This window comes from Oculina patagonica, chromosome 4 (assembly GCF_052425735.1).
Source record: "Oculina patagonica isolate OP01 chromosome 4, crgOcupat, whole genome shotgun sequence".
NCBI classification, from domain to species: Eukaryota; Metazoa; Cnidaria; class Anthozoa; order Scleractinia; family Oculinidae; genus Oculina; species Oculina patagonica.
In genome coordinates, this window is record NC_135761.1 from 4108573 (window position 1) to 4125679 (window position 17107).

The window sequence follows — 17107 nt, forward strand, 5'->3', positions numbered from 1 at the left end:
GAACTGTATTTTCATAATATTGGTTTTCATCTGGGCCTTTATTTAAAATGTGTTTTTTTTTTAACAGAGAAAGGAATTTTACACACTAGTACCCAGGCCTCCAACAGTCACTTTTCACTTGATACAAAATGTTGCCAACTGAAATCATGCCCATGGCAGGATTAAGGGTAAAAAGTCATAATCAAATTTGCAACACCCATCCTACTTGTTTTCTACTCTTAAAGAAAGTCAGTCCACTTCCCATAAAACTACTTGAAAATCGAGACAGCAGTGCACTAATGGCCATTCACTGACAACTGACATGACACTTCAAATCAAACCAGTTTACACAAAGGGTGTGGCCTTATTCACTGGACACAAAAAACTTGTCAAATGAAATTCCAATTTATTTCACTAAAAAAGACAATTAACAACAGCTTGAGTATGTGGATACAATATGGTAGAAGAATATCAACTACATGTGAACTAACATTAGTGATTTAAGACCATTTAATTACAACCTAGCAATTCTAAAAGTACCCGCTATTAAAAAAGTGTATCCTATCGACAATTGGAAGATTGCCTCTCTGGTCATTGACTATGGGAATGTTACCTCCAGGGTACATTCCTACAGTTTATATCTGGGTTAACATGACCTCGAGAAAGTTCAGTAACATTTCAGTCTTGGGAAGCTTCGGATTATAAAACAACTATCCCCGGGGTGAACTCTAACAATCACGTTTGGTTTATAATCTGTTGTTCATGAGCAACAAGCTTCAGTCACACCTCAGGAGTTTTTCCTGTGTTAATTTAAGAGCTTGTATGGCATAGCTATAGTTTGCTAGTTAGTGAAATTCAATGGCACTACCACAAGTAAAATTCTTAGGAGTGAAGCAAAATTGCCATTCTTCAGTTTCACAAAAATAACCACAAATGTACTGTACATCCAAATAACACGCAATCTGCATAGTAGTTTTGTTTATCCCTTTATTTATAAATTAGCATATTTGCCAATGAAAATAAAATATCCCCTTTGAAAATTTCAGTACAATTATCTAAAATTGATAGCTTGAATTTCAGCCAGCTCCTATAGTGGGGAGCTAGAATTCAGGCTGTAAAATTAAGTGCTTAGCAAAATGTTTTGATGCAACAACTGAAAATAATGTCAATATAAAAGCACTGATCGTTGTTACTAGCTTAATATCAATAATAGTACATATTTCATTTAAACTGCCAGCAGCGACGAAGGTAAGACCAGCTCCCGGTGTCCCATGAAAAATTACATCATAATTTATGCTTACTTGCAGTGCATTTTTTTAACATTCTTATCCAGTGTCTTTGAAATTAAATTAATTTCTATCTTATCATTTAAGTCAGTTTATGTTTGAAAAAATAATCCACGTCCTAAGTTGTAAAAAATATAATTTAAAAACAAGTTTTCTTCTGTTGTAAATAACTACTGATTCAAACAAGCTATGTTTATGTCCTAGCAACTTACACACATTATTGTGTTCACGTCTTAAACAACTATAATTATATCTCGAACAAAGTATGCTTACCGGTACGTAAAGGACGACTGTATCAAACAAACTAATGTTTACGTCCTTGCAAACTACACACATTAATGTGTTCACGTCTTAAACAATATCTCAAACAAAGTATGCTTACGTCTAGGACGACTGTTTCAAACAAACTACAGTATGTTTACGTCCTTGCAAACTACACACATTAATGTGTTTACGTCTTAAACTACTATCTCAAACAAAGCAATTGCTTATGTCTAGGACAATTGTTTCAAACAAAATATACATGACAATATAAAAACTTATTACTGTCATTGTCATGATTTAAAGAACTTCTGTCTTCGTCCTTCTAAAAATTCAATTATTAATTATAATTAATGAGATTAGTTAAGTAATTCACAAAAATTGTATTGATAAGAATAAACTTTCATTGTACCACAATTATGTTGGTCTAGCTTATGAAATTAATGTCTGCATATTGATCAGGAAACTTCTCAAAATGAAATCATGTAGCAATAACTTTTTGAAATTAAACGAAATTTTCTATTTCCACTCTGCTAAGAAAATTAGCCACCAGACAGCTGAAAACACAACTAAAGCTTGATCTACAGTTTTTGACTGGTCAGTAATAAAACCCTCAGAGCTAAGATGTTTTAAACTGATCTGGCAAATTCTGTGGTGCAAAAATTGATTTTAAATAGCAATAGAATGTTAATTCTCCTTTGGATTGAATTAATTCCTGTGACTGGACCCACAGAACATTTTTCGAATCTCAAAGAAGTGCTCTGGCAAACTACTCTACAAAACATCAGTTGTTGGGCTTTTTGCAAATACAACACAAATGCTTCTTTGAAAATTTAACTTAAATCCCCCAATATATTACAGTTTAAATCCACTAACTAAATCAATTTACTTAATTTTTTAAACGTAATATTTATCAGCCTCACACATCATTTATAAAAGAAATTCATCTAAATACATACCGCAAAAAAAGAATGCAGCACCCCACCTAACCCTAATTAAATTAAAGCACTAATGATATTATTTGTTTCCTTTGGGCTAAAAATATTATTAGCAACAAGTAGCAAAGTGAACATCAGTAACAAAAATATACCAATTGCATTATCACTGCTCTTTAATTACAAACACAATCAACCAACTTTCACAAAAAGAAGCAAACAAATTGAATCAAAATCTTCCAATCAATTTTGAACCCAGTGAAGTGAACTTCTGTCTCCTGAGGGGTCTGCTAAGATGATTGATGGCAGTAAAAAACACAGTGGTTGATTGAGAAGAGTTCGCACGTTATCGAAAGGCACTGAGTTCGACACATAGAATACAGAGTGCTTGCTTAAAAATGGTTTTTACATTTCACAGGAAGAAAGACTACCAGTGTCAAAATAAAAGTAAGTAAACCAAAAAAAAATTCACTTGTGACCTGTGCTTTGACCTATGTACCAATACTACCTATACATGTGGAAGAGAATTTTAGTAACCTTCCTGGCTACTACATGTAAATCTTGGATAATAAAAAAACCTCAACAGTGTATTCAACAAACCACTGTGGAGTCAGTAAGTCGTGACAATGTCTGTGTATCTGTGGTAACCACCATACAGCACTACTCTAACAACACATGTACATGTATGTAATGTACACTTCCTGCCTATTTACTGATCTTATCAACAACAGAAGTGTAATGAATAGTGAAAGGTTAAGATACTTTCTTAACGGATAACAATAAATTATAAAAATCTACTTAAAAATAATTATGTACAATACATCATCTAGCAAAAATATCTACAGTATATACATGTAAAAGCTATCTCAAAAATTTTTTGGAATGATTATTACCAAGTAACAAGTTACTAATCAGTCATTAAATAACCTAGCCGTGAATGGATCCCATGCCAGATCCAACATTTTCTACCTGACATTAGAGAATGTCAAAGAACTGGCACAGCCAGTTAATGAAAGAACAAAGCTTGAAACCTTTTGCTTCTTTAGTCTTTTCCAGTTCTCACTTGCTCCTTTCAAGGGTTGGACTCTTACTGCAGAGAGCAAACGCAAAAGAATGCAGTCATACCAGAAAAAAAAATACAACGAAAAAAAAAAATAGCATTGTGATGTATACAAGGGCCTTAGTTAGGGGTAGTTGAGGGGTTCTGAGTCACTGCTTTAAATTCATAGTTATATCCTGTCACATTTTAACCCTAAACGATTTTCAATTCTCAATTATTTTCATCTTTACAACAATATATTTTATCTCTATTTCTATTGTTGCTGTTGCCTGGTGCAGCACTTTTAATAACTAAATCTTAAGATGTGAAGTGTCAGAATATGTGTGAACATGTAGCTTGTAATATCTCAATCTGATATGACTTTTTTCTTGGCCCTGTTAATGAAATTCCACTTTTGCAGCAAAAATTAATGCAATCAAATTACTACATACAAGGCTTAAGCAGTGGCTGGGAAGATTGTGCCTCAAAATGAGTTTTTATTCATGTCAAAGAATTGCAGAGAATACTGAATGCACAGCATAAGCCCCCTCCTTTAGTAATGATATTGAGCAAAAGTTAAGAAGTGAATCCATCACTTAAAAAAAACATTAAATTCTGATGGTGGTTTTGATATAATCTACATCTTGTATATATTGCTAAGTGTATGGCCACTATTAACAACATTTACACTTTACATTACACATTTTTTTACTAAATTACCTAAAATCCACTTGTGTAAGATCCAGGTAGAATTTTAATTTCAAGAAAAAAAAACTCATTTTTAAAATCACAACAAAACCTCATAAATAATTTATTACCTTTTCTTTGCTAAGTTTCTTGTTTGTGTCCATGACACACATGCGGTGCACACATACTGGAGATGATATGCTGGTCTTTTTATTAACGTCTGGAAGTTCACTCAGGCTTTGTGACTTGCTCCCCTTTGATGTGTCTGTTTTAGTTCTCTACAAAAAGATCACACATAAAATGTTAAAGTTTAAAAACAATTTCAGGTCAAAATGATTTTAAACTAGTTGAAATTGTATTTTCCATATTGTTCCATTTACTACCATATGTAATCCTTAAACAAAGAAAAATACAAATCAAACAACATGACTTCTACAACTTCTAGTACGGAGGGTGACCAACAACATAACCTATTAGTGAGTCGGTTTCAATTTGAACAACAAATTGAATTCATTAAAAAGAACAGTTAATTGCAAATTCAAATATTATGTAAGTGATTACAATCCTGAGTGTTTAATCTTCAGGCTGAAACAAATTAGATGGGCTATTATACCTGGCAGTCTGGTGCATTAATCTGATTTTGAGTGGCGGTCTGTGGGCACACACACCGCAGTTTAGGGTTAAGAAATTAATGGTGGTCTTGGTCTTCAGGAGGAAAAAAAGAAATTATTTTACCGTCTTGGATGAACAAAGTACGGCAGTCTGAGGACTGCACAACCCCCTATAATAGACCCTCAGATTAACCTAGGTCAGAAAGAGATTTAACCTACAGTAATGCCCCAGGCTTTCATATACCATCATGGGCATGTTAAGCGGGGTTGTACACGTATGCTGCTAAAATGTTTTTTCTAACTGACTGCCAGCGACCTTTTTCATATTTGATATTTTATGTTGCATTCTTGGGTAATCAGTGACTTAACAGTAAAATTACAGCTTCTGTACATTATAGCTCTTTGTTTGCATTTCTTCCAAAATGAAGGAATATTGTGTTAAAGTTGCTTTCAATATCATTAACAAAGTCACCATGCATTTATGTAAACATTCAAATCCTGAATTACCCTTCTTGCAAATCCAGATGGTGATTTTGTGGGTAGATTTGGCTCTGATTTGCGGTTTATCAGCTTCTAAAGAGAGTAAATTAAAAACTTTTAATTAGGATTCAGGGCAACCTGAACAATAAGCTGGCTCTGAACCATACCTATCAAATAAATATTATTAAAATTAAAATTAGTGACTGTGTTATTAGCTATTTATAACAGGATGCTAAAGATGGGAACTTTGTAAAATTCTGAAATAAATTAAATGAAATCACAGCCAAAGTGATTTTATGACAAAATTAAATGCCAAACGATTTTTAAAGAAACAATTTAAAGCTGAACAAACTGATGATGTTTCAAGTCATTATCAAGTCAAAAAACTAAAAAAATATATATATATATACATGTACTGTAGATGCTGTTTATAAATGACAAGTGCCTTCACTTAACACCTAAACTGACTCAATTTGTGCCAAACCATTAAGTACGCTTTTAGAATTTTTAAAATAGCTTTTCTTTTCTTTTATAAATACTGTTTTTACAACAGGAATTGTACCCATAGGACCAACAAAAATTTCTGTATTGTTTCACATTTTATATACTCTTGTTTAAAATTATTTTGCTTTTTGACTTATAAACTTGTTTTTTAAAAATCTTTTGAGTTAAACTTTGAAATGAAATCACTTTCCAAATCTTGATTTCTCGAACCTCCCAAGAACTTGGATTTTCCTTAGATTTGCCTTACTAGGAGGAGCACTTCAGTAATACTGTACCTCAATTTCTCAAACAACATATCTTCTTGAACCAATTTGAACAAAGAAACTGGGATTGAAATTCCTGGTTTCTGTAACATTCCAAATTACATTGAATCAGGGTGTCTCAAATTTCAAAACACTTAATTCCCAAAATGAAGCAATTAAGGCTGCATTCATTATGTATCCTACAGGGGGGGGCAGAGGATTTTAGGGGGGGTTCTCAAATTTTTAGAGCAAAAAAAGGGGGGATATGAAAATTGTTTAATATCTCCTGGGGGGATGCTTATTTTTTGTAAGATTCTGTCTAGCTTTTGTAATAGTTTTAAAAAGTGAAAAAAGAAATGATAAGTACAGCAGCTTCTTTCAAGGATTTTAGGCAACAAGGGTACCTCTATTACCGTATTTATTCGATTAAGCGCCTAACCTCGAATAAGCGCCCACCTGGAATAAGCGCCCACCCTGAAGGCAGAAAAAGTTAATAAGCGCCCAGCCTCGAATAAGCGCCCACCTCCTCCCCCCTAAAAAAGGATAGGTGGTACATGTATGTACCCAATGAGATTGAAATTGACAAAGTACTACTAACTTAAAAAGAGTTTCCCTTGTTTTCTTAGTATTTTACAGGAACGTTCAACGAACACTTATAATTCTGCTTTGGTACATCTTCAAATTTTGTTGTTATTTGTTGTTTCATTGCAAAATAAACTTACTATTTACTGAAAAATAGTGAAAATTTAATAAGCTCCCAGCCTGAATAAGCGCCCACCTCGAATGAAGCAATGAACGCCCACTCTCAAGGTCCAAAAATTTCAGGGCGCTTAATGGAATAAATACGGTATTATGAGAGACTATAGTACCTATTTTGAAGTTTTTTAAGTAGTGTGCCTGGCCTGTAGATGTAATGTTTCGATACAGTATAGAAAGTAAAACATCTAAAATGGAACCATTTAATGCAACCTCAGAAAAATGATAAGATAAGGAGAATAATGGCACATGTCGCACTTGAGAGGAGTGATGCTGAAAACGAGGGTGAAAAGGATGGCAACAGCGGAGATGAATCCGTGTATAAGTGTGATAGTGAGAGTGATGATGATGATGAGGTTGTTGCTTTTGTCAACGAGAGTGACAGTTAAATCCAGGTTCCTGTCAATACTTCTGGTAGTACTCGTACACGAGCTGGCAGGCTATCTATACCTAATTCGCGCTACTTACTGGCTGGTATAGGCATTACATAAACAGTCCAAGCTCTCTCAATGTTCTTATTAAACATGTACATATCTTGAAATTTCAAACATATGTAGTGTACTATTATACAGATATTTATTTTGATATTTCTTGAGAGGGAGGAGGGGGGGGGGTATTCTTTTTTCGGCTGATTGCTTGGGGGGATTATGAAAATTTCTATGGACCTTGGGGGGGATATAAAAAAATGAGCCGCTGAAAAAAAAATCCTCTGCCCCCCCCTGTAGCATACATAATGAATGCAGCCTAACATCTGCTGAAACAAAACTTTTTCCAGTAACTTGTGACACTGATGTCAAAAACATGCTGGAAGAAAAGGGATGTAGGATCAATAGATTTAAATTTAGAATTTTGATGACATCATGTAAAATAATTTATTGTAACAGAAAAACTGATTGGGTCGTCACAAAGTTATACCTGCCAACTCTCACGCCTTGGGTGTGAGTCTTACGCCTGCGAGTTGAAAAATGTAATCTCAAACCAATGTGAGAAACGAAAACTCCATGAAAATGAGTAAATGGCGATACTTTCCCCTAGCACTCTGATTAGCCTACTGTTACCGTTATATTTTCCTTATTTTAATAATCAAAGGTACAATGTCTCTTCCTTTAATTATGGTTATTTGCCTTCTTCTTTTCTCTTTGCCCTGTAGTGTTATTGTAATTGCTAGTAGTCCAAGTAGTGTTTTGTAAGTTGTATTTAGGTATTGTTAAAGACTGTTAGTAGTCTAAGTACTGTAAGTAGTGTTAATCGTGTACTGTAATCGCTTTTTTTTTTCTGTATGTATTGTTGCATTTCAATAAAAAAAAAAAAAAAAAAAAAAAAAAATACTGTTACCGTAGCTTAGGTAGCTAAATGCGGTTAGCCCCCTTTTATTTGGAGTAGGGATTTCTGCCTTGTTGCCTACCTCGCTGTTTTGCCTTGCACGCCCTGTTGTCTCGCAAATTTGCAAGACTCAAACTGATTGAATTGTTGAAACTCACCTGACGTTTTTCTATTTTCCCTTGAGACTCCCTTCTTTCCATTTTTCCTTGATTAAGCAAGCTTGATAAGAGCTTTTCGACTCCCTCAACTTGTTCTTTTTGAGCTCTTTTCCACTTCTCTAACTTCTCTACTCTGGCAACTTGCACCTTATTCAAATGGTGACCATGGACTAACTCGATTCTGGAGAAAAACGTCTTTTCCTGGTCTTGCAGTTCCTTTGTAAAGTCACAAAGTTGTCGAAGACACTTGGAGTTATCCTCTCGCGGCTGACCAACTTCACCAATAAGCTTGATAAGAGCATCATATATCCCTTGACAAAAGACGCGTTGATCTTCACACGACTTTAGTAATTGCTCCACGCTTTCACCTTGTGATGCATGTACGTGTACTGAATTTGCATCATCCACTGCCTCTTTTCTTGATTGTGTGTCCTCTCTGGGAGAATTTTGAATTCCATCACTTGAGTCAGTATCAACACAATCCAGTTTTACTCTTTTTAGCTGCTGCCTCAGTTCTTGAACCTCTGAAGAAATGCGCTTTAAGCTTTCTTGTCGTCTTTGTTCCACTGTTTTTCCCATGTCCTGTGCAGCTACAGCCACAGTTTCCAGGAATCTCTTGTTCTTCTGGATCTGACACAGTTATTAATAGCAAACAATTAAACTCAGCAACTTAAAGTTTAAAAAATAGCATTTAATTAACAAATAAAAATAACAGGGTAGAATTATTTTTATTTTAGTTTCAAACCAAGATCAGCAATTTTTTTAATATTTCTATGGATCAGAGATTGTTACATGTCACTGTAAGGTATTACGTAATAGTTGGGTAGTTAAAAGTAGTTATATGCTACATATATTAACTACTTTCATATTAGTGCGCTGGACTCTGGATCAAGTGCTCTGGGTCCAGCCCTGGTCAGGATCATTATAATCATCTGATGTTCTTTGGCAAGATAATGTACTGTCATAGTACGTCTCTCCACCCAGGTGTATAAATGGACACACGCGAATTAAATGTTGGGAATAACCCCATTTAGGGAGAAGTAGAAATACTACTAGTGGGCATTTCATGCCATGGAACCCCGCCAGAGCTAAGTGCCATTCTGACGGACCCCTAAGCTTGAATGCAGACTTTGCCTAGTTAGTGAATGTTGGCTTAAATTTTTTCAAAGACTTTTTCAGACTTTTTTCTTGTTGTCAGGGTGGCAAATTAAGGAGAGAGGGATGTAAACTGATACATGCCAAAAAAGTACCTCTTCTGAATTCCAACATCTGACATTACTGCTAATAGCTTTTAACATGTATTTATTCCCAAGATGATCCTCACACAACATAAGCTGTAGAGATAAAAAAATAAATGCGTTATTACTCACAAAATATAATTTAATATTCTACTTAAACAACAGAGTGACAGTTTCTGTCGAGGAGCTTCAAGGGTTAATATGCTAGTTTTAAGAACATCAAATTTCTAAGGGGCAACTATCAGACTGATAGTTCCAAGACAAAAACACTCTTACTATCGTCTTTATTATTCACCACTAAATTGAAGGCTATCGCGTCACGTGATCAATTTAAACTGATCAGAACATCTACATCTACACTGTATGCTTGTCTTCTTCTTGCGGTAAGTTCAAGCACTTTCTTGTATTCTAATAACAATTATTGACAGGGTCATTGTGACTTAAAACACCCCTTGATCAACTTTTAATGTCTTTGTCAGCTGTTTACAATGTGTATTTAGTACTGCCATTAACCAGATTTAAACATGATAAATTCTTAACCTTGTTGTCCAACTCTGCATCCAAGTCACATTTGACTGTTAAACTGATTGTGTGACCCTCACTAACTTTCGTGCATGATGGTAACTTGACGCCACTTACTCCTAAAATACAACATTTTAAATAGCAAAACAGTAAGGTCAGAAAATGTGCAGATAACCAATACATCAATACACTGCAATAAAAAATAATACTTTTGTCCACGGATGTTGCTAAGAGCCAGCTGCCGGCTAATTTCACCGGCTGAAAGAGAACTTAAATCCGGCTGAAATTTCTCATGAAAACAAAGACTTAGGTAAACTTTTAGAGCTCCCAAGGCCAGAAAGCCAGCTGGGCTTAATATATATTATAACACAATTAAATTAGTATAGAGATTGCCATTTATTCACTGAAATAATAATTATTATGGCTGTGTTAGATGTGGCTAATGAAATTAAGGCTAATTTAGACTCAAGCCAATGATAGTCAGTGGTGCCTCACAGCAGTCATGTGTATTGAGGCCCCTTAGAGAGGGAGGTGCATCACATGCATGCTTGCTCTTCCAGCTGTGTGCAGATGTACAGTTATCTCTTTGGCCTCATGCTTAAGTTAAGCCATGCTTTTCTGCTCCCACTCCTCCCACCTTTTCACAGGGTAAGCATTGGATTTGGTAAGTATTTTGGTTTTTAAGTATTCCACTGATTCCATCAGTGTGAGGGTGCCTGGCGGGTGCAGTTCTCAGGGTTGCCATGGATACCTTGCATTCTCTAGCGATTGTGGCATGGCTCCACCATATCTAAGGCACCTTCCCCAAGCTCATCTATTGGTGAATGATGAGTTTAAAGGTATTATTAGCCATGAAGTAAAAATAAACAAAATGGATTAAACAACTAAATATAAATATAAATCTTGTAACTATTGTACCCTGAAACTATTCAAGGATCAGGAAAAACTCTATTCCTGGTCTGCTGATACATGTCAGCAGCATCCTACACAGAATGCCCACTTATTCCACACAGGATACCCACTCACCAAGTAGCTTTTCTGCTATGCTTTTTCTTCCAATGCTCTCTAAAGCGTCTGCAAGAAGTCCTGCAAGCGCACCACTCCCCATCTGTTCCTTCCATATGATCAGGAGAGCATTGGCTTTGTCACGATTGCACCTGTACTCCTCATCTAGATTGTGAATCTTTGATGCTGCTATCTTAAGCTTTGGTCCTAATTCCCGCCAACAAGTTCCTACATCATCACTTATATCAGACAGCTGCATTTCTGTGACCGCAGACTGTCTTGGATCAATAGTTTCTTCTGTAAGTGAGAAACAAGTCTTAAAACACAGACACTTGAATTGATTGTATAAGGTGGGTGAATACAGCTTCCCTGCCCTCTTTAGATTCAGTGCTAATTTTAAATGCTGCGCACCAACAGTTGCGATTGGGCGTTTTTTGTCCTACCAAAAAAGATGTGATTTCTAGCGAGCCAGTAATTAGATTGTACTTTAGAAAACAAGAAAACTGCTGATAACAAAAAATCTGGAATTTAACAGACAGCTTTTGAAACATTCCAGGACAATATGTGAAAACATAAAATAGCAAAAAAAAAATTAAAATTCTCTCTGTTAAATCTTTACTACTTCAATGTTAAAATGTCATAATTTCATATTTGTTACAAACAAACGAATTCTACCGACTGGATTTTCTGAAATCGTGAAAAATTCAATCTTTTTGGTTGATTTATATAAGCTGTGTGGCCATGGTAACTCACTATGGTCTAAAGTGACATGTATGCAAACATTACAAATGCGTTAGCTTATCTTGTAACTTGCCAATTTTGAGCTCATCAGCTGCACCAGTTTGGACGTAAGTGCAACATAAACAATACTTATTAGGTACTCTAAAGATCGGAAAACTGTGTTCAGCCACCTTAATTAATAATGCTGATTTATAGAACTGTTGAACTTGTCAAGCTTGAGTGGATTCATTGGAGAGGGGACATGCAAGCAGTTGAGGTTTTGAGATGTTTTACTGGATATATTTACTATGTGGGGAACACATGGTGATGCTTGGCCTTCCAAACCATGCAGACAGGTTTATAATTTTTTTCACTTAAACGTACAGGATTTAGATCGCTTTCAGGGATCTTAATCCAATTTGTTAAATTTTGTGCTCTCTTTACCTTTTGGCTTGGGTCCCTATATGTTTGTGTGTTATTTGGGTCATTTATTTTATTGTGAAGTGAGATAAATTTGAGGATCGTTACAAACATCTGTGATATGCAATTTGTCAATTAAGGGTGCATTTCTTTGGGAAAAATCCAAATCCGGATTCTTGATTCAAAAACGGATTTTGCGTTTCTTTTCCTATATCCGAAAATGGATTAATCTTGGATCAATGATCTGAAGAATCCACACTCCGAGTGGATACATCAGATCGAGTGTAGCTAACTGTCGTGGGTCGTGGGTGGAAGTCGTGGGTCGTGGGTGTGGGTAAAGTCGTGGGTGTGGGTAAAAGTCGTGGGTAACAAAAAAGTCGTAAAAAAATACTGAAAAAAAAAACATTTGTGAGAAATAGTTCGTCAGGGTGTATTGCTAGTCTGATGTAGAGTTTCGACCCGGCCAAGAGACTCTTCAGAGGCCTTTACGCCCAACAAACTTGTTGGGGTGACTGTTATACCAGAAACACCCTTGAACACCGAAAATGTTTTAACACAGATTAAAAAAAAATGATTGGATTGAATTAAAATAAAACGTTAAAAATCAAAATAAGATAAAGATATCAAAGAAACAAAGCATTGGTAAGTGCTTACAATATTGCATTCCACAGAATTCCCAAAGTTTGATTGCTCACAACTGGAATAAAACTAAAGACTTCCGATGATATCAACGGAAAATTCCGTAGTCGTCCGAAAACTATCAAATGTTGCCCAAACCTAACCCAATATTTTAAGAAAGCTGCCGAACATTTCCGAAGTCCCTTGCCAATCGTCGGTTTTCATACTAGAAACATGTTACTCGTCGGGAAGAACATAGGCAAACATTTTGTAGTTTGTCTGGTTACAATCTCTATAATAGCCTAGCACAGGATTCGTTACCCGTCTAGACGAGCGACCTTTCGTACTTATACATCACTCAAGACGCAGTACGTATTTTAAAACTAGTCCGCAGCCCGCGCGTTTCACTCCTTAGTCCGTGAGGTTAAAAAATCACCCACCCATTTAAAATGTCTACAGCCGTCCCCCCCCCTGGGGGGTACTCGGGATTTTAATTGACGGGGATGATCGAATGGGGGAAAAATCAAGACCCATAAAAATCCCTAGACCAAAAATTAACCCCTCAATAATCAACAGCAAAACACATTTGTTTGTACTTTATTCGCAAAACTACGCAGCCAAGGCACTGCCACAAATCTTCAGATTGTTTTGAATACCCAAAAACATCCCTACTCAAATAAAAAAAAAAATACTTGCCAAATTTTCCCATCCAAAAAATCCCGGAATCAAAAATTTCAAACCCCCAAAAATGCATTGTGCATCCGCGTCACTTGAAACCCCGAGTATCCCCCCGTGGAGCCGTCCACCTCCCTGTTCCCGACTTTTTTAGGGGAGGGAGACGGCTGTACACACTGACAGACTACAATATACATGCTCGTTTTAAAAATAAGCAGAATAATTTGGAAAAAGTAGTATAGGCAGAGAATTCTATGCATTGCGTCGGGTGTCGGTTAAAAAAGAAAGCTCTTGCAGAATCTCCCACGCCAAGCTCTCGCAAAACCGAGTGTTATAGATTGCAGTAAAAAATGTTGGCTGAATCATTTCCGCGACCGAATCGAACATTTTATCACTTTGGCCAACAGGCGAAGCCTTTGTATTTATTTTGTAATAAACCAAACGTAAACAGAAGCGCCTCTTTGTAACCGCAAACGCGACCATCAAAATTTCCCACGGAAAAAATGTTGTTCAGTCTTCAACGCACAATGTCACGCAATATTTTAAAGTCACGGTTCTTGCGGGGTGGGGGGAGTGTGCGAGGACAAAATGCTAATCGCAACGCAGAATAAAAAAAAATTAGTTTTTATGTGAATATTGTATCTATGACTCTTTTCTTCAGCCGTTCTTTTCTCAGACAAGGGACTTCGTAAATGTTGAGACTTCGGACGACTTCGGAGCTTTTCATCTTCAGTTTTGGTCCATTGGTGAGCGATCAATCTTATCGCAAAATTCCAGGCACATTTCAAATACTTACTTCTTTAATATTTTTACTTTTTTAAATGTTTTAAATTTATTTAACTTTAACTGAACCGTTTTGTTGATGTGTGTTTTAAACATTTTCGGTGTCCCAGGGTGTTTCGTGGTGTTCTGAAGGGTCCTTTGGCCGGGTCGAAACTCTACGTCAGACTAGCCGTGCACGAACTAATTTGTTTCAAATGTTTTTTTCAGTATTTGTTTGACTTTTTTGTTACCCACGACTTTTACCCACACCCACGACCCACGACTTCCACCCACGACCCACAACCCACGACTGTTAGCTACACTCCATCAGATCATATCTGAATCCGGATTTTTAGGATTCATGATCCGTGCGTTTCTTTAGGAAAGGATTCGAAAAAAGTACCATGGCCCAGCGGTCTTTGCTGTGAAAATACAGGTTCGCTCTTTGTAAACACTGTCATACGGTAAGTTTTCAGGCGTTATTTCGAACAAAATACAAAAATATTTCACCATAAAAGGAAATGGTAGCTTGATAGGTATGAAGTGTCATTTTAAACTGGATACAGGTTTTCTAGAACAGCCACCCTGTGCCTAAGGAAATTGTATCCTTTTGAAATTGTCAAGAGTGAAGTTTGCATTCGCAAACATTCTTTGCTCTCAGATGCTTTCTCGCCACATTGTGCTTGAGGTTAAAGAAGAACTACCGTATTTCAACGTGTGATTTTTTTTTTAAATTTATTTTCGGATTCTTCGTTTCTTTGGGAGCAAAGTATCCGTGTGATCTGAGATCAATGATCCAATTTTGGATTTTTCCAAAGAAACGCACCCTAAATTCTATATGAACATGAACTTCATTTGTTATTTTTTCTGATTCACAAATCCAAAGGATAATGTGAATTCTTCCAGGCATGGGGTATTTAGGGAAACCTCTTCCTTATCTTTTTGTTTTTTGTTATCAGAAAAACCGCATTGACGTCATTACTGTTATTGAAGATGAAAATTAGCCAATGCGTGTACAAGTAGTCTTACAAGGAAAACTACCCCCAATATTGGAATCAAAAACCATTTGAAAACACCTCAAAACCCAGACACTTCGACTTGGCAAATTAACTTGAACATAGTTTAATATGCCCCGAAAGCATAAAAATAAAGTTGAAATGTTAAATATTTATTGTAAATACTTTGATTACTGAGATCAACAATCATTTGTGAAAAGTCCGCGGATTATCAACCCGCGTCAATATAGCGATACAAAAACATCAACAGCTATAATTTAACCAAATGGTTTACCGCTAAGCAGTTTAGATAGCAAAAGAAGACCAAAGAGTAATCAAATTAAGATGACTGGATTCATTCATTAACCTAAGCTTTTAAACAAATCGGAAGAAATCTTAAAAGTCAGGCCATTGACCGTGCGGCGATTAAAGTTTACCGAGCGACAGAAAGCGGTCGTTTTGCAGACGTAATCAACATTTGAGTGTCATATCAATTTACAACGCAACCATTACACTTTATTCGCCTTGCAAAAGTTATACCCTCATCGCAATATTGAGACATGCTATTTAGCACGAACAATAACAAATAACCATTATATAACCAACCTCTCACTTCAATACCGCCATCAATTTCACATCCGTTCGACTTCTCCTGTGCTTTGAGTGATGGTGTTGTTGTTTTCATGTTGACCTTGTTAACGCTGAATGTACGAAAATCCTTTTCCACAACTCTTTGGCAGGAAGAACACACTACAACGCTCACCAGTTCTCCCTGAGGCGTTGTTAATGAAATTGCATGTTCTAAGTTTATTTGTGTATCAGTTCCATACGCAAAGTTCAACGTGGCCAAGCAACCGTCGGCTTCCATTTTGTCGACTTCCAGCTTGCTTCCCATAAGCTGTGGCTCGCCGTGATTCACAGAATACATTTCTTCCTCGCCTCTTAAAGCATTTTCAAACTGGGAATCGATGAAAGCCTCCACATCGATCGGCCCATAATCTTCGAAAACGTCGTCAAGACCAGTTTCTTGATAACCATCAACAGAGCTTGCAGCGGCCATTTTTTCGCCGGCCGCACGGAAATTGAACGGATTAACTTTGAGGTCCTTTGCTTTCTTCCTTCTTCGCTAAAAATAATTGGAAGCACTTCAAATCCTTTAGCCAGCCGTGTTATTTACAGACAATCAAAAATATTTTCCAGATGTCACGCTCAAGCTAGCGCTATAGAGCGCGGACTACAAACTTTTCCACAGTTTAAAGCTCATCCGCGGTCTTGTGCAAAACACGGAAATGTCGAGATCTTACACTAACAGACGTGATAATGTCCAAACCCTACTCAGCTAATCCGCCCACGGATATCTGAGCACTGTTTTGGTGTAGAACGGATACAATTTAAATATTCGACCGCCTCGATCAGCGTTTTTCCAGACTGGAATGCATCACATTTTCCCGACGAATGAATGAATGAAGTCACCGCTGGAAATAGCGACCAATCAAATTAGTTCTAGGGAACAGGCCAGGACACAGATCACCGTTCCCGCGCTCACAGCCATGAATGAAATGTTTTTTTATTTAATTTTTATTTTCAAGACTTTTTTTATCAAAACAAAAAGCGTTAAGATGTAATGCATGCGACTGCTCACTATCAAAGATTGAATAATGCGGACGGGAAATCCATTTTTCAACAAAAAAAGGCAAGAAAGCGGGATGCGGGATGCCCGGCGGGATGGGCGCTGACTCAAATCGAGGCAGCAAGCGGGATACGGGATACATAGTTCCAAAATTCGCGGATGGAAGGCGAGATGAAACAGCGAATCAAGTGACCTCGATCGAGAGAGGTAAAATATGTTTCGGTGGACTGATTGAGGACACACCTTGTATTCCACCTTATA

The 17107-nt window shown here is 36.6% G+C and overlaps 1 protein-coding gene across 1 annotated transcript; it reads right to left on the bottom strand.

Moving 5' to 3' along the window:
* Positions 1-365: 365 nt before the first annotated feature.
* On the bottom strand, positions 366-16678 carry LOC144651221 (uncharacterized). Its single transcript, XM_078511135.1, has 8 exons — positions 15823-16678; positions 11048-11323; positions 10040-10140; positions 9512-9595; positions 8262-8891; positions 5306-5371; positions 4319-4465; positions 366-3551 (listed from the first exon to the last, which is right to left on the bottom strand). The coding sequence occupies exons 1-8, from the start codon at positions 16274-16276 to the stop codon at positions 3549-3551; spliced, it is 1761 nt and encodes a 586-aa protein (XP_078367261.1). The 5' UTR covers positions 16277-16678; the 3' UTR covers positions 366-3548.
* Between the last annotated feature and the right edge of the window lie 429 nt (positions 16679-17107).